General features: G+C 37.1%; 2 protein-coding genes across 7 annotated transcripts in view; one reads left to right on the top strand and one right to left on the bottom strand.

Moving 5' to 3' along the window:
- Kras (KRAS proto-oncogene, GTPase) overlaps positions 1–13,858 on the top strand; it is a 31,266-nt gene extending 17,408 nt beyond the window's left edge. Inside the window, exons 4-6 of one of the 3 annotated variants that reach the window (XM_004634562.3) lie at positions 4,702–4,817; position 5,222; positions 9,668–13,858. In XM_004634562.3, the coding sequence (XP_004634619.1) occupies positions 4,702–4,817; position 5,222; positions 9,668–9,784 (234 nt within the window). In that variant the 3' untranslated portion in view covers positions 9,785–13,858. Of the gene's footprint in view, positions 1–4,701; positions 4,826–5,221; positions 5,223–9,667 lie in introns of all 3 variants that reach the window. The other 2 variants (XM_004634563.3, XM_004634564.3) reach the window with 2 other exon arrangements.
- An 843-nt stretch (positions 13,859–14,701) lies between these two features.
- Etfrf1 (electron transfer flavoprotein regulatory factor 1) overlaps positions 14,702–22,250 on the bottom strand; it is a 9,579-nt gene continuing 2,030 nt past the window's right edge. For 3 of the 4 annotated variants that reach the window (XM_023719039.1, XM_004634561.2, XM_023719038.1), the window contains exons 2-3: positions 15,176–15,264; positions 14,702–15,097 (exon numbers count right to left, since the gene is read on the bottom strand). In XM_023719039.1, coding sequence (XP_023574807.1) covers positions 14,876–15,097; positions 15,176–15,226 — 273 coding nt within the window. In that variant the 5' untranslated portion in view covers positions 15,227–15,264 and the 3' untranslated portion in view covers positions 14,702–14,875. Of the gene's footprint in view, positions 15,098–15,175; positions 15,265–16,439; positions 16,632–22,250 lie in introns of those variants that run through there. The other variant, XM_023719040.1, reaches the window with a different exon arrangement.

Raw genomic sequence — 22,250 nt, 5'->3', positions numbered from 1 at the left:
CTGTTTTTTTTTTTCTTTTTAAGTAACTCTTTAAATTACAACAATTACAACCAAATTAAATTACAACCAAAACAGGTGGGTGTATTTGGCCTGCATATTTGCCCTATTTTGGCCTTACTCAAGAGCCAAGAGCATGAATACTTCAGAGAAGCATTATGTTAATCCCTGATGCTTTTAGACACTGGAAGTTAGGCTAGACTTGCAACTAAAAGTTTAAAGAAGAATTTGAGTACTATTAATTTTAAAGTTAAAAGTACATATTTTATGGAAGGGAAAAATAGAAATGTTACTGTGGTACTGTGTATTGCATTGTAGAATATGTATAATTAATAAATAAAAATATATAATAAAACAATATAAATAATACATAAATAATAAATACTTTCTTACCAATTTAATTGTCTTATAATTTCAAAATACCTATTACCTGGCCAAATACTCACCTACATTCTTTCTAGTATTTTAGTCTTTATCTGAATGGAAAGCAGTTATTTTCCACTAGTACGTTACACTTGGTCTCTGTGTTTCTGGTGTAGAAGGCTGCTACTTCCTTTCACATTTCTCTGGAAAGTGAGGATTTTCCTGGTCTCTCTGGGTAGCACACAGCAGTGCTGGCAGAAGCTGGTAAAACTTGGCTCACTAGACTAAGCCCTTGCCTGGCAAGTACAAGGTCAATCCCCAGTACTGGGAAAAACCAAAACACAACTGAAACATGTACCCACTGGGAATCAGCTTTGAGTTTGCAGTCAGCTAAAATCTTAAAAATGGAGAGATTTAGTAAAGTAGATGACAGAGCAGACTTGCGAGTATTTGCTATGCCTGATTCAGCTGTTTTGCATTCTGGTGGTTTTACTTTGAATATAATTAAAAATTAGTTTTCAAATTTAATAATGTTGAGTGATTACTTTTCTGGTTTTGGTATTGGTTTCTAGATACATAAAATTGATAAAGACATTAAAGAAAGTTTATCATAAAAATAAAGCAAAACAAAAAGCCTTGTGTGCCATATCTGTATTTTGATGTTGTGTTTCGGTATTTTGAACTTTGGTTTCTTACGAGTTAAAAAGAAGACACTTACAAAAAAAAAAAGAAGACGACAGTTACTGAGCACTTGCTGTACACTGTGCGTACCCTCCCGGGTGGTGTCACTATTGTACTTCAGTGCTGCCTGAGATGGCTATCATTTTGTAAGATTCATCAGAATGTCAGGATGCAAGTTGTTTCGTAGAGTCATCTTGTTCCTTAAGTCCCTTTTCTAGAGAAGCTGTTATTTTAGTATTTATATAAATAAGGTATTTGATATGTTATTGTCTTGAAAAATTTTTGCTGATTCAAAGGAACAAATACTTGATAAAATCGAATCTCAGTGAAAGCATAGGCATTAGGAATAATCCTATCTGTTAACAACATTTTCTACATTATGGAGGGCTATTTTTCTATCCTTACAAGTCTTTTATAATATTTAAGTCGAAAATATTGTCAGATCTCTTGACTTGAAATATTAATATTTAAATATGTATGCAATTATCCTAAATATCTTCATTTGTTCTTAGAATTTAGTAAGTGACATTTGAAAGTGAGTATATATAGCAGTAAGCTGTATTTTTAAAGATAAATCACTAAGTACTAATTAAGAGCTTATTAGCAGCTGGTCACAATGTTTGAGCTACACATAATTTTCAGAAATTATCTTCAGACTTTTGAATATGAAATATGAAGCCTTCTTTTCCATAGTTTTGTGCAGTTATAGCAGTTTTCAAAAATATCCAGTACCAGTGGTAAGGTGTAGACAAATAACAATATTTGCGTGTTGTAGCGCCCTCTGTCCTCCCTCTCCTCACCCTGCCCTGCCTTCCCCTTCTCTTGGGGGTTGATGTTGGGAATTGAGCCACTGCCTTCGCCCCAGGCTACTTAAGTCCTCTGCTCTTCTTTAATCTTTTGAGTCAGGGTCTCACTGAGTTGCCTAGACTAGGTTCAAACTTGTGATCCATATGCCTCGGCCTCCTTCTGTTCTCTTGATAGCAGTCTGATTTTTTAAAATATCTTAAATAACTAGTTCAATTCTGAAAAATGATGGCAAGTAACAGATTTGTTAAATTAAATTTCTTATCAGATAAAATGAACTGGAAGAAGTCATTCTGGAAAAACAATTGTTTGGTGTGCTCTTAGGCCCTGAGGTCTTAACCCTGAATTTTTGGTGGTGGGAATGATCTCTTAATTCTTAGCTTCCAGTTCTCTCTCTCTGCATTGCTAGAAACAAAAATCATACACTGTGGCATTGGTGATGGGGCTGCTTACAGTGAGGAAGCAGGCACATTCAAACTGATTGTAGAAATAAGTTACAATCAAAACAGCTTTGCTAAATTAATAGAGGATAAATACCCTGTTATCCTCCTAGTAGTATATTTAATACTTCTACAATGACCTTGTACTTTTTTTTTAAACAGGAAACAAAGTTTACATTCTTGAACATTTTAAGAAAATATAAGCTCTTACCTGGTTTGTGTATAATTACCTATAGAGAAGTCCAAATGCATACTTTTTAACTTGCATTGATTTTCAAATTGAAAACATTTATAAAACTGTCAAGAGACAGCTCTTTTACATTTTTACATGCTTTACAAGAGTCATCTTAGTGTCTTAAATTACTTATTTTGGGGCCGGGGAGATAGCTCAGTAGAATAAGTGCTTCCCTGGCAAGCGCAGGGTCCTGAGTTCAATCCCCAGTACCTCAAAAACAAAAACAAACAAAAAAGATTACTTATTTTGCTTAATAATGAATTTCTAATGTATAATTGTTTCAAGGACAAATGAATAAAGATAAACTTATTTTAGAATGGTATGTAGGAAGTACTGAAAGCTTTTCTGAACAAGTACACGTGCAGATGTAAAGCACCAACACATTTAATGCTAAAAAAAATTGGAAATTTTTATTTCTAGTTGGCTTTGCTAGCTGGTTAACTAAAATGATTCCATTAAAAACAAGATAAAATTTTCTTGAGCTGTAAGATTTGTATTGTTAGGTTGTTGAATAGAAAACATATCCCTGGATGGTATGTTAAAAGCTTGAAATACACATTTTAGCATACAATCATATATAGATGCCTGCTTCGTAACTGAAACTTAATCTTATGAAAACTTTTAAGGATAAATAACTGAACTTTAGTGAAGCAGTTCTTAGGTACTCTTAAGGTTTGTAAAAATATTCCCCAAAGAATTCAATTCAGTTGAAGAGTTGAAGTTAGTCTTTTCTTAACTGTAGTTAACAGTAAATGTACAAATGACTTCAGCATAATACAAATGATTGTATTATGCACTGTTACTGACTTACTGCCCTGAATACCTAGTGGCTAATTTTGTGCCTCGTTATGTGCAAAACTGCAAATCATTCTGCTGGTATCTCCCAGCTTTGTTGTAGGCGCTGGGACACGTTCATTTGTCATATTCTGTTCAGTGGGAACACTGATGTTACGAATTGCAGAAAGTTAAAGTAGGTGATGCCCAAGGTGATTCAGTTCACTCTTAAAATGAAATAAGTACAATAAACTTAAAATTAAATGTGTAGTAAAATATGCCAGCTTTCCTAAGCCTTCATATCTTTTAGAAGGTAAACACATATGTCAGTTGTTTCAAGCTAATCCGCAGTACCTGCAGATTAATAGAAATGTGCTTTTCTCTTTTAGATGGAAACCCTTACTTTGATGCTGTGTTTTTCTGCTTTGACTAGCATTATAGGGAGTCAAGTGCTTTGTCCCCTTAGGCAACTGCCTAATTTTCCAAGCTAGGAAAAATGACAACTCCCATCTCCGGGGTGGATTTATAGGAATGTACTTGTTATACAGCTTTCTTATTGTAGCCCTAGCTGGATAAACCCACATGAGAATATGTAAATTAAAAGAGTGGGTACACAGCCAGCATGTTTGAATAGTGTTCTTCAGTGTTTTGTTTTTTAACTTGAAAAAAAAAAAAAGGATAAAATGCACTGCTCCCACTTATGTGTAATTTAAACAGTTCGTGACATTTTAGTATTTTGTTAAATGGCCCTTATGTAATATTTAAATAATTTAGCTATCCATCCACAAAGATCTTACTCAGAATTCTAGTTGTGGAGTTAGAAAATTGGCTACAGAGTTTTACAGTTGAATATAAAACTTTGAGATTTCAGTGTCGACTCACTGTTACTGCAAGATACTTTGTGTTTTAACAAAGACTGTCTATTCCTATTGCATCACTTACTCCTACCTTCCCAACATAAATAGGTAATTGATAGGCGTTATAGTTCCTGATAGGCATAAACTTCTTAACTGGCAAACTAAAATGACTGTATAAATTGATAAATGTAAGTTTTTCATAATCTCCCTAACTCCAAATTCAATTTTTTAAGCAATGAAATTCCATTAGAAAATAGAACTTTTGAGCTGGGGAGATGGCTCAGTGGAATAAGTGCTTCCCTGGCAAGCACAAGGACCTGAGTTAAATCCCTGGTCCTGCCAAAAAAAAAGAAAGAAAATAGAACTTTTGGAGCAAACCAGGTTCTAGCCTATATTTTCAAAATGCATCCTCAATTTTATTCAAACAATGTCTGTTTAAAAAAAAAAAACTCTAAAAGCTGATAGTTGCAAACTTCTTGCACATGGCTGTCCCAATACATTATTCTTACCAATGAAACGGACTTTAAAGAAGTTGTGTTTTACAATGCAGAGAGTGGAGGATGCTTTTTATACATTGGTGAGAGAGATTCGACAATACAGATTGAAAAAAATCAGCAAAGAAGAAAAGACTCCTGGCTGTGTGAAAATTAAAAAATGCATTATAATGTAATCTGGTAAGTTCAGCATATTAATTTTGACACAAAGCAGATGTCTTTCAAAGGTAACAAAGTAGCAACCACATGGAACTATTTAGGTATGGTATTATAATTTGAAGTATTAAAAATCTTGTAGTTTATTTCCATAATGAATACATTTACTTTGAATGCAATGATTATAATTGAAATGATTTAGATTGTCGTAGGTAATTGGCTAGCGTAGACAATGTGTTCAACGTAAACTTAATGATTTAGCCTTAAATTAGATAACCATTTGGAAACATAACTTTATTTTTAAGGAAAATCAGATTCAGGTTTTGCAATAAGCAGCCTTTGCTTTTTTTTTTTTTTTTTTTTTTTTCTTTTTTCTTTTCTTAATAAAAAAAAGTACAGGAGATGATGTAGAAGAGTAAGGGTGGATGGCCCAGCAGGTATTTTTCCTTTGAACACTGCACGGGCCATAAGGATTCTAACTAGGTTTTCTAAGTCAGTGTCATCTGCAGTGCTGTTTTGCTCGTATGAGAAACCTACGAGTTCTGGTTTGAGTCTTGCCTCTACTTTTCACACCAATTTGGAAGCTACTATAAATTCCTATGGTGTTACCTTCTCTTCTTTTTTTTAAATCGTCATTTGTTTGGGCCTCTGATTTCTTGTTGGCGCTGGTTTAACTTCCTGTTACCTGTCTGTCTGTGCAAGCAGAAAGATGGTAAAAAGCAAAGGGACTCTCTCACCTATACATCTAGCCACTGCCTTACCAAACAGAATCTCAGCTTGTACAGCCTGGCGTTTGTGGTCCTTAATACACCTCTCCAGCCTTTTCGTGGCCTTTTTTCTATAAAATTGTCGTCTTGCTTAGATTTTTGTCCACACATAAAGCAATGCTACGTTACTTCCCATCTTATCTTGCACTGGGGTTCGTCTGGAATGCCAGTATTCTTATCTTAGTTGTGTTAAGTAGCTGATATTCACATGATTCCTCAGTGTCCCATTTTCTCAACCTTCAGACTCTTAGACGGGGCCTGGTGTCTTCTGGGTATTTCCAGCATACTGTGTTTTAACTGTTGCATACTTCCCCGTGTTATTTGAAATGACTTTTTGTATTATTTGAGTATTAGGCAGTAGAATCTATGGAGTCATATGTTTTTAATCCTTGCATGCACAGTAAGGTTCCTACATTTAGTGGCTGCCCAGTAAAGATTTATTTAGTGGAGCCTTTGTTCAGTCTTGTTCAGAAAGAACCTTACCCAGTAGATGACACATAATGTTCACAGCAGAGGTCAGATTTTGCTGACTGTTGTTTGTGATACTCATTGTCATTAAGGACATGAAATAGAATTCCTTTTTTCTAACTGTAGGGATCCTCTGGTCTTACTGTGAATGGTCCCACCCAGGGAGACATGGCAGCAGAATGAGAAAGACAAGAAGGCAAAAGCTGGGCTGCATAGTTGCTAGTCTGCCTGATGGGCAAGACTAACTCCCGCACAGCACAACAAAAACATCCTTTATTTATACTTTTGCAAAGTTAGTAACATGTGGAACAAGGCTGCCTGGCAACCTGACCCAGACAGGATGTTTTTCTCAGGACTGAGGTAGCTTGTTTGCTTTAGGCCCTGAGTCCCAGTCCTACCTACACACATTTGATCACTTCCCTACCTTCCTGCTGCTGCCAACATCAAATTGCTAGAATATTATACTAAGCTAAAAATTGATTATATGAATTTTAGGTCTAAAATAATGACTATATTTTCCCCAAAAGTTTACAATACATGTCTGAATAATAAACAGTTTAAAAAGCCATTATGTAATACTAATGTACTATACTTAGAACATTACTGACATTTTTAAACTGAGATTTATAAACTCTTACAATGTTTTGAGTATCACTGTATAAGTAGCACCTTAATTTTATGTTTTTCTTTTTTTTTTTTTTTTTGGTGGAACTAGGGATTGAACTCAGGCCCTTGCGCTTGCCAGGCAAGTGCTTACTCTACTGAGCTATCGCCCCAGCACCTTAATTTTAGAAGTAATAGTAAAATAGAACTTGAAAAATTAAACCTTTTTGAAATATCATAAACAATTTTCTCTTTTTATTAAGTTTTAAAACACTTTCAAATAAAATTCAAAAATGTCTTATACTTTATATTTCTAAAAAATGGAAACATTTTTCCAAAATTTCTAATTTGTGCAGTTTTCATAATTGACAGTAGTGTGAATTTCAGGTATTTGCTTGACAAGATAAATGAAATCCTTGTTTTAGTGGCATTTATATAAAGAAAACAAGTGCGTCCCCTAAAGTTCATTAAAAATATTTTTGAAACTTTATTTGATAAGTATATACAGATCAGTCTTTCTTAGTTCTCGAAAAGATAGGCTAAAGCAGACCAACTAATGGGGTACTCGCTTAAGTCTTTTACATATACACATGAGAGTCATTAGTTATGTACAAGAAAAAGCAGCTCAGTGTAGTAGTTAACTGACATTTTTTTCTACTCATTGAAATTATCTAATGTAGAGGTTGGTGCAACAAGAGCTTAAAGTATTTGTTAGAATCTTAGTAGAGGGTCATGGTATCAAAATTCCATCTTCATTGTCTCTCTGCGGGGCTGGGGGGAGACAAGGTCTTGCAGGCTTTGAACTTGCTACATAGCCCAGGCTGGCAGTCCTCATTGAGTCTTAATTACTTAAGTGTATATTTCTGCTTTAGAAAGTCCATCTTCATGATCTCATTGTTCTGCTTCACTGGCATTTTTTCCTTCAGTGTAAAAGTAGCTGAAGTAGACTACATAAGAGTGTATGACTAAAGGGAATTAACTCATGGAGGGTAAGACAGTTACCAAGCCTCTTAAGATGGCATCCTAGTTCCAGGGTTTCTGATTCGCAGCTGTCAAGTCTTTGAGTTGTAGGTAATCTTAGCATGTCTTTGGAAGGCTTCCGTTCTGTGTGTGGTAAGGGTCGCGTGACGGGAGATGCCCGGGTGAGTGAGCCTCTCACTGCTGCTAATTCTCACACGAAGCAAAAGCATGCCTTTGCTGCCTCAGCAATGATTTCCAGAAGGTGGAGAGGAGCTTGGCTGAGTGCACTTAGTACTTCAGTAGGACAGTTCCTCACTGGGCTTCGACTCGGCGATCTGGCTTCCCTCCCTCGGCCGCCTATTTGAATCTGGGCAAGCCTCTCATTGCCGCTCTTTTTTACGTCTTTGAAAATACTGGCCAGACTTTCCTGACTTTCGTATCAGGTTGGAAATTTAGTTAAATAACTTGAGAAAGAAAGTGCTCTGAATTAAATTGCATTTTGAAATATAATGTTGAAGATCTAAATAATGTATGAAAAGAAATCCATCACTTACATTTTAATTCTTAAGATAATTTGTACATAGGCTATTTAAAATATATATTATAAAATTTATACAATTAAAATTATTCAACAGAGATAAATTACAGTGAGTAAAAACCCAGCTCATTGTTCTTAACATGGTTGATTTATCCAATTTAGTTAGTTGGGTATTTGTTCCTAAGACTCCCTCTAGTGTCTAGTTTTGCAAGCATTACTAGGTTAACATGGTTTTCTTTCTATATGTACTTACTAGGGGGTGGAAAAAGATTCTAATATGCAAGAGAAGATCATATTTTTAAAAATGTTTGCATTTATGTTTAATTCACTTATTATCAGATATGGTAAGAATGACTTCTATGTTGATCATGCATAATTAAGTATTCAAGGGTTAAATTGTATTCTACTACTACTTTCAAAATGCTACTTTTCACATTGTGGGTTATTATTTTGATTTAAAATTATTTTTAGCCATGACTGATTTGTGGTTTTGAAGGGAGGTTTTTTTGCACAGTGCTGGGGATTGAATCTAGGGCCTTGCACATATTAGGCAAGTACTATCCCACTGAGCTACACCCAGCTCTGATTTGGAATTTATGTACCTTGCTGTGATCACAAATAGACATAGGCTTCTTGTCAACATTCTTTCAAGTCAAGTTATGTATATGGCAAGCTTTATATAATGTACTGAGCAGAAACTGGAATAATAAGCAAATCTCCAGATTAGTGAACTGTAACACAAATTAGATGACTTGGCCCATTTCCTGAAAAATCAAAGGTACTAACATTTTTTCAAAAGAGTAATCTCAGGGGGCCGGGGAGATGGCTCAGTAGAACAAGCACTTCCCTGGCAAGCGCAGGGGCCTGAGTTCAATCCCCAGTTCTGCAAAAAAAATAAAAAAATTTAAAAAAGAGTAATCTCTTGCAGGGTCACTTTAAACCACTTTCTTAATGATGTGTGGGCTACAACTAGTCTCAACATACTTGAAAACTTAAAAAAGGGGGGGAAGGTGTACATACTGTTTGCCTCTTGGTTAAGTATTGAAATTAAAAGTCTAGACTGAGAGCTTATGTACTGTTGCTGTGATTTATGAAACCCTGAAAATAGTTTGTTTACCAATGTATGGCTTATATGCAAAGTCCAGAAACTCAGGCAAGTGTACATACACAAAAGTGTGCATACACACACACACACACATATGCATGTGGATTTGGGGAGTAAGCTTTGCTAATACAGAAAAATAAATAGCAGATTAAGTTCTGTAAAAAAGTCAGTTGTTAATAAGCTTCTTTTAAGATTCTGTTACTGATTACCATTGCCCATTAAGAAAATGGGTCCCATGTGCTGTGTCAGAATTCCCATGAAGACAATATTTAAGGACCCTGAAAGTCAGATATAATAAGCTGCCTGAAGAAAAATGTAGTCTCCTTATTCTTCCTCAGTATTAATGTTTGTGGAAATCCGTTATCTGTGTACCTTAAATCACCATACATAAACATATACATTTTATACTTTTCTGTGTATTTCAGGGTGTTGATGATGCCTTCTATACGTTAGTTCGAGAAATTCGAAAACATAAAGAAAAGATGAGCAAAGATGGTAAAAAGAAGAAAAAGAAGTCAAAGACAAAGTGTATAATTATGTAAATACAATTTGTACTTTTTTCTTAAGGCATACTTAAGTAAAAGTGGTAATTTTTGTACATTACACTAAATTATTAGCTTTTGTTTTAGCATTACCTAATTCTTTTCCTGTTTCATGCAAACTGTTAGCTTTTATCTTAAATGCTCATTTTAAAATGACAGTGGAAACTTTTTTCCCCTCTAAGTGCCAGTATTCCCTGCATTTTGGTTTTTGAACTAGCAATGCCTGTGAAAAAGAAACTGAATACCTGAGATTCTGTCTTGGGGCTTCTGGTGCATGCAAGTTGATTACTTCCTATTTTTCTTACCAATTGTGAATGTTGGTGTGAAACAGATTTATGAAGCTTTGGAATCATCCACTTTGTTTTATCTAGCCACATAAATGGGTTAATTAGTAATTATAATTTCCGTTGAGACTTTATGATTAGTTTTTCTGAAATATTGAAGGATCATAAATTTATAGGCTTCCTTTGATTCATCTTCTAGACATCATGACCTATAGTTTGTCGTCCTTCATGAATGTATAAAGTTACACTGTTCACCGAGGTTTTCTCCCCTTTCCACTGCTATTAGTCATGGTCATTTGTCCAAAAATACTATATTTTTTCTATAAAAAGAAAAAATAGAAAAAAAAATAAGGTGATGGAAAATTTTAAAAGGCCATTGACTTTCCACATTATATAAATTACTGTAAGATTCCTAGCTTTTCCTGCTGAGGCAGATCCAGTATGCAATGGGGATTATACCAACCATTTTGGGACTATATTTACATGCTACTAAAATTTTATAATAGTTGAAACAATTTTAATGTGCATAAAAATTCTATAGTAATTAAATATAGTCTCCCTGTGTTAGATTGCTCTTTCTTAGCACGCTCTAAGCCTCAGTTTTTGAAAATAGTTTCAGTTCTGGTAGTGTTAGTGAAGAAGTAATAGTTTAGCTAAGTGCTGCAAGGCCAGGCCTTCTGGGTACCTTTGCGCGTCACAGAATTTCAAGGCCAGGACTGCCTTCCCGGGTCATCCAGCATGTCATGAATTGCTTGGTCAAATGGGCAGCAGGAAAAAATTGGGATAGGTTGACAAAATGCATTTTCACTGTGTGGTATTCTTTACTGACAAATCATGGCACTTTTTGCCAAAAAAAAAAAAAAAAAACTTAGAAGATACTACTTTTAAATATGAACTTAAAAATTGCAATTTGGGGATGGGAGGACACCAAAAAAAGCAGTGACTTGGCAAAGTTTCAAACTCTTGGTTTGGCTAGTTGTCTTCAACAGCTAAAGTTAAATGGCTAAAGTAGCATTTCATAAATGCTTTTCAAGTCTGATCCACATTTACAAACATCTGATTTATTAAACATAATAAAAATTCTTTCAGTACATTTAAAATGTTACTCTTAATTTGAAATATTTGAAATGAGATGGTATAGTGAGGTAAAAATATCACTGGGCTAGGAGGAAGGTAACATATTCTAGGTATGTGTCTTAAATTTCAAATCATTTACTATCCACTTTGTGTTAAAAGAAATCATCTCAAAGGCCCTATCTAACTTTACAACTATGTAGTTTACATTCAGTTTACATAAAGATGCACCTGTTTGTCAAACTCAGTGTAATCTGCTGTACCTTTTATCTGTGTCTTCTTTAGGGTCAATCTTGGGCAAAATTGTGCAAGAGGTGAAGTTTATCTTTGAATATTCATACTCCGCTTTTAGTACTTCTCTCCTATACTAATGTCATCTTCTTGCTACCTTTCCACATGCCCCATTTCTTTTAATATTTTGATTCTCATGGCTTCATAATATATTGCTGCTGTGGAGTCTCCATGCAGGCTGTCTATCAGGGTGTATCAAAATTGCCCCATCTGCCTCCTCCCGGCAGTACCACACGGGACTGGACCTAGCAGCTGACACTGAGGTGGCTGGGACACCTTTTCAGGCCTTTGCACATCGTCTGCTCACTGCCTAGACCACTGGTAACTAGGTAGGACTCTTCAAACTTAGTATGAATTGACAAGCTGCTGCTCTAAAGGAGAGTGTAGTCCTGGGAACAATGATGCATTCCATTGTTTTACTAACTGAATTCATCTTACAATAAATAATACTTTAAAGTTTAATTCATGAGGCTTCTCAGCAAAAATCACTTCTGCAGTAAATATTTGTTCAGTGCCTGTCGTATACTAGCCACTAGACAAGGCACTGGGGACCTGACAGCCTCCGCAAAGGCCCAGTCTTCGTCCTAAAGCAGTGTTGCGTTCCTTGTCTCGTCTTGGTAGCACCCTCGGCACATGACCCAGAGGTGCCACGGTACAGTACACACTGCACTTTTGCAAAAGGAGGTTTGGCCAGTTCTACAGTAATTGTGTTTGCTGTGATTCTGGTGCAACTTTTTAATTGAACCTCGCTGTATAAACCATTTTACTTCATTGTTTTCAAAGAGTAAACTTTTCCAAAGGTGTAATATTCACATTTTTCTCTGTATAAGTAATTAAGACAGACTTTTTAAAATTAAATATTATAGTTTTATTCAGGTAACAAACAGGTGACTGAGCTGATTCTCTGTACAAAGAAGGAAACCTCTGTAAAAATCAAGTATGATTTGTATAATGCTTTACTAAACTACAGATTTATGTATGGAGCATTGTCTGGATAGAGTTACTGAGACTTACACAGTACCTCCTCTAGTGTGTACATGGTGAAAGAAATGGGCAGATTTCAGGAAGTGCACTGCATAATGGCATACTTAGGACTCTGGAGTCTTACGTAGCGGGGCAAATTTTTTTAAAGTAGCAGCAATTATCCTTTATTATGTGAATTCTGAATGGTTTAACAAAAGGGTGGTTTTGTAGAGATTTTAAAAGGGGAGCGAATCCTAGAAATAAACATAAATGTTATCTAATTACTATAGCCTTAAAGATTAAAATCCTTGTTCAAGTTGAAACCAGTGCTAAATTACATAGTGTTAGGCATTAATATGTTTGTGGAAAGAATCTAGCAGCCATTTTAGCATAATTTGAATATTTTCAATTAGGAATTTTAGGCTCTATTAACTGAGTCACACTGCATAAGAATTTAGAACCTAACTTTTGTAGGTTATCCTTCTGCCAGCATTGCACAATTTTGTCCACACACGCACCCATACACACACATATACACTTTGTGAGGCATGTTAAGTTAGTTTGCACAAACTCATCTCATTTGTATTCTAGTGATTTTCCTTTCTTTAACCATTTTCCCTAAACAATATTATACACATTTAGGGATGTTTTGGGGATAGACAATAAAAAATTATATGAAATCATTTCCATTTGTCGGAAGGTAGTAATTTAAAAACCCACCAGTTACTTTAAAAATGAATTTATATTTAGTAATTTCTGTGTTAATATTGGGTAGCATGAATTCTGCATTGAGAAACTGAATAGCATACAACTGGTAGTTGTAAAATCCTGTCCAAATTGAAATTTCTAAAGATACATTTTAGCTCTGGAAGAACAGTTAGAACTAGATTGATTGTGTTTTAGTTTAATAATCCGAAGTGCCTATTTGGGATAGTGATAGGCATTTTAGATGAATTTAGGAAAACAAAGTTTATTTGCAAAATATCTCCATTTCACAGGGTCCATATCCCCCCCAATAGAGCTAACTGGGTTATGTAATGTTTTATCAGAAAGTTTCCAATTCCACTGTCTTGTGTTTTCATGTTGAAAATACTTTCGCATTTTTCCTTTGAGTGCCAATTTCTTACTAGTACTATTTCTTAATGTAACATGTTTACCTGGAATGTATTTTAACTATTTTTGTATAGTGTAAACTGAAACATGCACATTTTGTACATTGTGCTTTTTTTGTGGGACATATGCAGTGTGATCCAGTTGTTTTTCCATCATTTGGTTGCGCTGACCTAGGAATGTTGGTCATGTCAAACATTAAATTTAAAAATGACCACTCTTTTAATTAAAATTAACTTTTAAATGTTTATAGGAGTATGTGCTGTGAAGTGATACGAAATTTGTAATATTTTTGTCATGAACTGTACCACTCCTATCGTAATGTAATAAAAAATAGTTATGGTGACTATGATATTGTGTATGTTTTCTTCTTTAAACCTGTTTTTCTCCCTAAGGTGTTAAAGGTTGAACATAGGGCCTTAAACATATTAGGCAAGTGCTCCACCGCTGAACCACCACACTTTTAGACTCCAACAATACAGATTTCTTGATGGGAATATAAAACATGTGCCCCACAGCTGACATAGAATATTTGATAATCCACAGACACCAAAGTAAGCATACCAGTGAGCCTTAAAAAGTAGCTCTTAAGTTAATATAGAAATATTCTTTATTTTTAAAAGGTACTGGGCTAGGGATATAGCTCAGCAGCAGCACAGTGGCTGCCTTGAAAGCATAAGGTCCTGAGTTCGATTCCCAGGCCAAAAAAAAAGGTACTAAGAATACTATAAAAAGGTTTTTAAATATTTATTTAAATTTAAAATCATGTTAGGGTATGATCCAGTGCCAGGTTAACCCATTTGGAATTAAATGTAAAAGAAACTGCTTTTACAACAAAAGTAAAGCAACATCATTTATTACATTTTATGAAAGACAACTGGTACATAACTGGTTATCTGGTTTAAGACCCAGAGGGAGCCATGAACCAAATTAATGGAAATAACTGGAGTTATAATGCCAGCCATTGGCCAGCTATTTTAAGGTCTGACACAATCTTCATATTTCTAGAACTGCATTTAAATCATTACTATGGTCTGCTTTTTGAATATGAGCTTCGGTGTACCAAAATGGGTCAAAAAGAAAAGTACTTCAAATGTTCAGAACAATAAATGTATAAGAAGTTACTTTGCTTATTAGCCGTGTTCTCTCATCAGTAAAATGGAGAATTAAGTGTACTACATTGGATTCTCATGGAGTTGGTTGCAGACCAGGCTCTTATATTAGTAAAGATCAAAAGTTATTTTAGTTCAGCAAGATAGCTCAGAATTTTTTTTACATATGTGTTACCATTTTTCAGATAGGTTTAGTTCACAATATTTTGTATATACAAACAGCTGTCTCTGACTTTTCAGCCCATCTATAAAAATGATCAATTAGTTTTGTTGACATCCGAATAATAGCGTTGTTTCATAGCTCTGTATTTCCTGAGGAAATATAAAGCTTCTAGCTCTTTCATTACAAATTTGCCTCGTTCAATAAGTTCTTTGATCTTCTCTGGGTCCTTCACATCTTTGTTTTTAAGGAAAACATTCTTCAAACGCCTTTTAAAATAGTCTGCTCCTTTTGGATAGTCCCGTCCAAGATACAGCAGCTTAAAAAAGAAAGATTATGTGTCTCGAAACAGTTCATGTCAAACCCCGTTCATGAAATTCGAAACATCATTACTTACATTTTTATAAAGGTTCAATACTTCTCCTCTTAACGAATTGGCCATTTTCATTTAGCATGGAAATTAATCCACGTTTGTAGATAACACATCTAAAGAAAAAGGATATTTTTAAGTATTCCATTGTAATCTTAAAGAGTCAAAGAAAAAGACCTTTGACATACTGGGAAAGTGGTAACTGTCTTTTTACAGTTGATAAATATTAACTGAGCACTTTTACGTTTTGGATATTGGGATAAGCTATTAATATACTGGGTTAAGATAACCTATTCTTACAGAACAGAAGCAGGGCTGGCCAGGTAGCTCAGCGATTACAGTGCCTGCTTAGGCAGACACAGGGACTGGATTCAATCCCCGGTGTGCCCTGCCAGCCCTACCTCCAGGGCGCACTCAGACTGAGACTGGGCGTGGTGGCGCGTGCCTGTAATCCCAGCGCTTGGGAGGGTCACTATGAGGCAGATCTACATAGTGAGACCCTGTAGACCCTGTACTAAATGTGTTGAAAAAAAGAAGCAGCATGTAAGATAAATACAAACTGACAAGTCCTCTGAAGGAACTGATATGTGAGAAAAGAAATGATTGTAGATACAATAGGCGTACCTCCTTTCATGTCCATGGAATGAGCTAGAACTAGACCAGAAGCCCCACCGTCTAAGGAGTTGTAGTTTGCTTAACCTTTCTGAGTTGGTGAAAACTGTTAGCTTGTTCTCAAGACAAGCCTGGGTTTGAGTCCTGATCAAATCCACGAGAGTACAGAGGAAGACCACAAGAAACTGTCCTAGAAGAAACAGGATTCACTCAAGCAGGTTGGCAATCCACGGCAGATGGGCAGTCAGACTGCCAGAGTGGGCAACCTGCAGGGTGTCTGGAACACTGGTGACACCAGTCTTGGTTCTGTGTAATTTGTTCCTGCTGGTAGGAGACTCTTTTCTTTAAAGGCACCATTACAGCCTGCACTTAGAACACAGTTCCTACTGTGTGGTACAGTTGTAGCAATTAATCATGAAATCCCCGTCACTGTCCTACTGGGCAGACACAATTCACATACGCTCCATTATGATGCTGCTTTGGAATGCCCAGTGAGAGGATGTTTGCCGAGACTGACCATGGTAAAATGATTTCTCCAGGGTTCTTTTGGTGATCAGTGGAAAATGCGACGTAGAAGAACTGTATTAGAACTCAAGATCAGTGTGCTAGAAGCGCTTATTTTACTAAGGCATCCCTAGTCCTCTGGACCTCTTAAGTGACAAAGTTGCAGATTACACACCTGTAGATGTACGGTGATGTGTATCCACATTGTCTACGTTCTCTGTAAATCAGTGACCTTCAGTTGCAGCTCCACAGGGTTTAGTCTCATTTAGTTTTGTCACCATAGTCACAGCTCTCAATGAGAAATCTGGTTCCCATTACTTCTCAATTTACTTCTTCGATCGTCACTCCTCTTCCCACTTAACGAAATCCGTGTCGCTGTCACCACTCGGCACATTCCTCTGGGATCACACTCACATCCTTTTCTTTCCTCACCTCCTCCCCTGGCTCAGACGCCCTGCACCAGCCCAAGCCCCCCTTCTGGAACATCTCTCCCCGTCCCACCCCAACAACCTGTGTCCCCAGGGCGCCTTCCCTCAGCCCCTGCTGTGCACCCCACAGAGACCTTCACTCCTTGCTGGGCCACTGCTCCTCAGCCCTCCACCTTGCTCAGCCCCACCTAATAGCTTTGAGATAAAAGTGGCTGGAAGGTCATACTCTTCAGCAAAGCATGTTTAGGTCACTTTTGATGCATTACTCTGTAGCTAACTACCATAAAATGTAGATAAAAATCATAGCTTCATATCCCATTAAGAATCACTGCTAAGCAAATCTCCATTTTCATTTTGGTTCAGTCCTAAAGTACAATGTGGATTTTCATTATGACTTCACCTGCCCCCTTCTTTAGACCTTTTGCCAAAATTTCTGTCTTCTGTAATTTCTGGCAGGTACCCATGCTTTCCTGTATTCTCAACATAAAATAATATGTATTATACATATGAAAAAACAGTATTAAAATATGTATATGCAAGTTTAAAAATACATCTGAGTACCCATCATTCAAGTGATGAAACTGATAATTAGTCTTGGAAGCCTTTTTAAAAAAAAGTTTTAAAAATTTAATCATTTATTGATTGATTTGGTACAGGGTCTTGGGGCACAGCTCAGACTCATAGTGATTCTCCTGTCTCAGCCTTCGCAGTGCTGGGGTTACAGGTACGTACCACTGTGCCCGGTTTCAGTGGCCAGCATGGCGCTCCCAGAGTTCTGGTGTACCAGGAATTGAACCTGGGTCCTTGCGCTTCCCAGGCAGGCACTTAGACCTCTGAGCTATCTCCCCAGCCTTGGAATCCTTTCAGGTCCTTCTCCCATTGTATTTTCTTTTCATCTGTACCAAGATAACCACTAATGGTTTCCTAGTTACTCTTGCTTTAGTTTTCCCACTGGAGAACACTGCCTTACATAATATATTCAGTTTTGACAATCTGAGCTGCAAGCATGAATTTAAGGAAAGGTGCAGTACTTCTGTATGTAGTAAAATAATTTTCCTGAATGAAAACCAAGCAGTCCTAGTTTGGTTCTTTCTTCCCCAGGATTTATGGGTTTCTTCCTAAGTTCATTGGCAATGTCGAGTGAATTCTTAGCTCTCCACAACTGAAGCATGTGGAATCAAGTGTAAAACTCATACTTGATTTCTGGCCACTAGTCAAACAGGGAAGACTGTATTTTCTGCTTTAGGCTCACCAAAGGCCAAGGCCATGGTGGTGGACACCTATAAACCCAACATTTGGGAGACTGATGTCAGAGGGATGGCCACAAGTTGGAGGCTAGCCTGGGCCATGTAGAGGGACCCTGCATAAAAACAAAATTATATATATATATATTCACCAAAGGCCAACATCAGCTTTCAGAAATAGGTGAAGCAGAAATGATAAAATGAAAACAAAGAAATAAAATGAGCTGAGGACACACAGCTCAGTAGCACATGCACCTGTCTGACAAGCACAAGATCCTGAGTTCGATTCCTAGTACTAAAATAGTGCCCTTACTTGGCATGTCTGTGAAGCACAGAAGAAAGGACGTTCATTTCATTAGTTCATCAAGGCAAGTACTGACAAGAACCTGGACTAGGCTTGCCAGGGTATGTCCCGGGCGAAAAATGTTCAATGACAGCAGTGACCTTAGTAACTATAGCCACCAGTGTGAATGTTACTGCTTGGCTCTGGGCCGGAGCTACCAAGGGGCACAACAGTTACGCTGGGATATTAGCCATTCTCTTAGGTTGCATTTTTCATATTCCAAAGGTGTTTCATTTCTTGGTAGAGCACATCCTCTTGGGCTAATGGTACACAGAAGGTTAATGGGATGTGGACTATCTAAAAGTGCCTTATCACCTTATATTTGGTTGATAGTTTAAAAATAAATTCTAAGCTGGAATGTATTCTTCTTTTAACATTTTGAAGCAATTGTTCATCTCTTGTTTTGCTCCCACCACTGGTCTTACGAGGTTCAGCCAGGGTGGTGGCATGCCCCTGTAATCCCAGCACTTGGGAGGCTGAAGCAGGCAGATCGCTGGGAGCGCAAGTTCGGCATGAACTATATATATATAACGAGACCTTGTCTCAAAAGAAAAAAAAACTTAAAGCAGTCCCAGTGAGTATTCCTTTTGTGTGGTACATTGTTTTCCTCTCCCAAGAACCTCACATAACATTCTCTATGAAGATTTTGAAAGTTTACAATACACTATACAATGTGCTAGACAACCAGTCTGACAATCTAAACATTTGTTTTTAACTGGCAAATTTTAACTATTTTGTTTATAGTCTCCTGTCCCTTTCCCCCACTTTCTCCCTCCCTTTCTGGAAAACTCCTGTTACTGTACTTGGTTCTTTGAAAAATTCTAGATATACCCTTCCTTTTGGTCGTTTGACCCAGTTTACTAGATTTTTCTCATCTTCTACCAAGTGTTATGCTCAGCTTCCCCTTTCTACTTAATTTCTGAACACTACTGTAATTTCTTTTGGCATCCTCTTGTTTTTAATGTGACCCGAGTGTTCTACAACTGTATGATACCTGTACTGTATTGCTGGAAAATCTCATCTTGCAAAAAAAATTAAAATAAATGACTACAGCAGTGAATTTGGGTCATTCAGACTACTCTCAGATGTTAAAAATACTGAAAACAATAGCCTGAGAAGGGAGTAGGGGGCTGGGGCAACCTTTGGGGGCTGACGGATTTCCTGTTTGAAGGTGGTGATGGTCTCGTAAGTCATGTCAAATTTATCAGATTACATTGTTAAAAAATGGCGATCTATTGCATTATCAAGAGTACCTTAGTAAAACTTCTTAAAAAAAAAAGTAATAGACATGCCAACTTTGTGGGGTAGGGCTGGGAGACACTGATATAAAGGGAACTGTCCAAACCATGAGGCCACCACGTAAGGGGGAGGTGCTCAGACTGCCTCTAGTCAGCAACTGTACAAAACCTGGGTTGGCTGCTCTGGGAGGAAGCCCTGGATCGAAACCCTCAGTATTGTAAAATTTTCAAAAACATACCTAGGCCCCTGCTGCCAGTACACCAGCTAAGTGGAGATCTTTTCTTGCCAGAGTTAAGAAATCTACTGATTTGTTGAAAATGAAATAACGTTGAAACCAAAATGACTAATACATTAATACTTATAAAATCCCCCTATTCATTAGTAACTTATGAGCTAATTCATACAATAAGCATATAGGCAGCCAGCCTTTTTTCCACCTGAGCTCAATATTTTAACTTTCTTAAAAATATACTATTTTTCAGCTTTGTTTTTCTCTCTTTTCTGAGCTTTCTTCCAAAGTTTCCTTTCCAATCCATTTCTATAAGGATTTAAATAAGTCCCCGACTTAAGAACCAGTTTCTTTCTGGGAAAATGTTCATAGTCAGACGTGTTCATGAGTGACAAAGTGGTCTTGGCCATATTCTGCAGAATCATGCCAGCGGTGGAACAATTCATGTTGCAAGAAGGAGCAATTCTACCGTCCCCTCACCTCAGTCCAGTCTCATTATTGTCACTCTATTTCCGTGGTTACTGCTTTGCACTTCCTAGCTCTCCTCTCGTCACTCCTGCTTTTCCCATTGCTTCCAGCCACTCTGGGCTCCGACTGAGCACTGTATGCCCGTACATTATTACCTGCACAAAGCACACAGCAGCACCACCGTGACACTGTCCGGCAGCCACGTGAACTACTTCTGCCATTTGTTCCCATCTACAGAGTTTCATAATGCGAGGTCTGTTGCTTTCTGTCAAAGTTGAAGAACTCGATCTTCGTAAACTGGGGACTTACAGTACACAGTTTAGGCTCAGTTTCATCTTCTCTTAGGTCAGTGCTGACGAACCTTTGAGACAGAGTTTCTATCACAAACTGCAGTTTGTATCACAAGGTGCCAAGACTGCATTTAAACCTGAGGTTTTAGTTCAGAAAAAAACAAGCTCATTCATCAATATCTTCCATGTTAAGGAAATAACACACATGCCATGTGTAAGTTGGCCACCAGGAATTTAGGCTGTCCCAAATGGGCCTTTCACGGAGGAAGCTCCAATGTCAGGATCCCAGATTGCTCTTCCTCGGTTTCCCAGAGAAGTCTGCAAATCTGAGAACTTGCCTATTGAACATTAGATAGTAAATACATGGGAACTTCATGTTTAGCACTAGATATACCTAAACTCACTCATTTCTCCCGTACTTTGCTATGCTGGAGAGTGCCCCTGGTGTTACTTTGTCCAGAAATAAAACTACTCCGGGCTTCCATAGGAGTGACGAGTACTGGTGCTTCTCAGACCTGCCACTGAGTCTTTGTGTCATAGTGCCACTTCCAGGGCCTCTGATCTAGTGCCACTTGAGAATCAGTGTAAACTGGGCCTTCGTGGTTGCTGAGTCATTCGTTCATTCATCTGTTTTCCAGCTTCTGAAGTTTTATGGCTGTCATCACCTTTTCCATTTTATTTTTATCCCTTTAGGATGATTTAGTGCAATTCTGGAAGGGAGTAACATTAGATGGGTATGTTTTGCCCACTGTATTAGTAACTGTAGTACTTCATTCAAAGGAAGTTTTGTGGCAGTCACTGCAGTGTGTATTTTTATAGAATGATTGCTAACTGTGTAGTTTTTAAATAATGAAAAAATAAATTTATATAGCAGTACTACTGCTTAATGCCTCTCAAGTGCACAATTTCATATAATTCAAAATACGGAATTTTTGAAGCCTTTAGGGAGAATCTGGCTAAAGTTCATAGTTAAGCTTTTGAGGCTTTCGTTTGTGACAAGGTTTCACTTTGTATCTCAGGCTGGGCTGAACTCACAATTCTCCTGCCTCAGCTTCCTGAGTACAGAGATTACAGGCATGGGCCATGGCCCATAGCTGGCTGGTTGTTGGCTTTATTCAAATTTTTCATGAATAATAAAATATTTACCTAGCAAAAACATAACTAGTATACCCACAGTAAACTTGTCTAATTCTCTGAGGTTGATTAACATGAATTAAAGCAGTTTACTGTGATATGACTATCCCTTAGATATTTAGATTTATTTTAGTCATTGGGAGAAATAGGTCCACTTAGATTTTAGTCAACAATTTAAGTCCAGCAGGGACCTAGGCTGCTGATTAACCTGCAAGAAGTCATAGAAGTTATGTAAGCCAGTTTAAGGTCCAGAAGTCCCCCATTCTTCTGAAAACTAGCAAGTATGTGGTAGGTGAGGAGATGCAATCCCCATTTTTTTTTCCCCAGGGACTCAAATTAGGGAACAAGACTTAGCCAGCCCCAGTTCTTTGTTAACATAGAATTACCATTTTACTAGAAGCCACAGTACTCAAAGTTACTTCACATGAAGTTCAGATAACAATAAAAGTGAGGGCCAGTGAGATAGCTCAACATACTAAGCACCTGTTTAAGCAAGTGCAAGGACATGGTGGCTCGTGCCTGTCATCTCAGCGCTGGGGAGGCAGCAAACAGGAGGATCACTACAAGTTCAAGCTGCGTAGTGAGACCTTGTGCCAAACATATTAAAAAAA

Source organism: Octodon degus, unplaced genomic scaffold (assembly GCF_000260255.1).
Source record: "Octodon degus isolate 3935 unplaced genomic scaffold, OctDeg1.0 scaffold00064, whole genome shotgun sequence".
Classification (NCBI taxonomy): Eukaryota; Metazoa; Chordata; class Mammalia; order Rodentia; family Octodontidae; genus Octodon; species Octodon degus.
The sequence above is the reverse complement of the archived record's forward strand: the minus strand, read 5'-3'. Positions and strand labels throughout refer to the sequence as shown.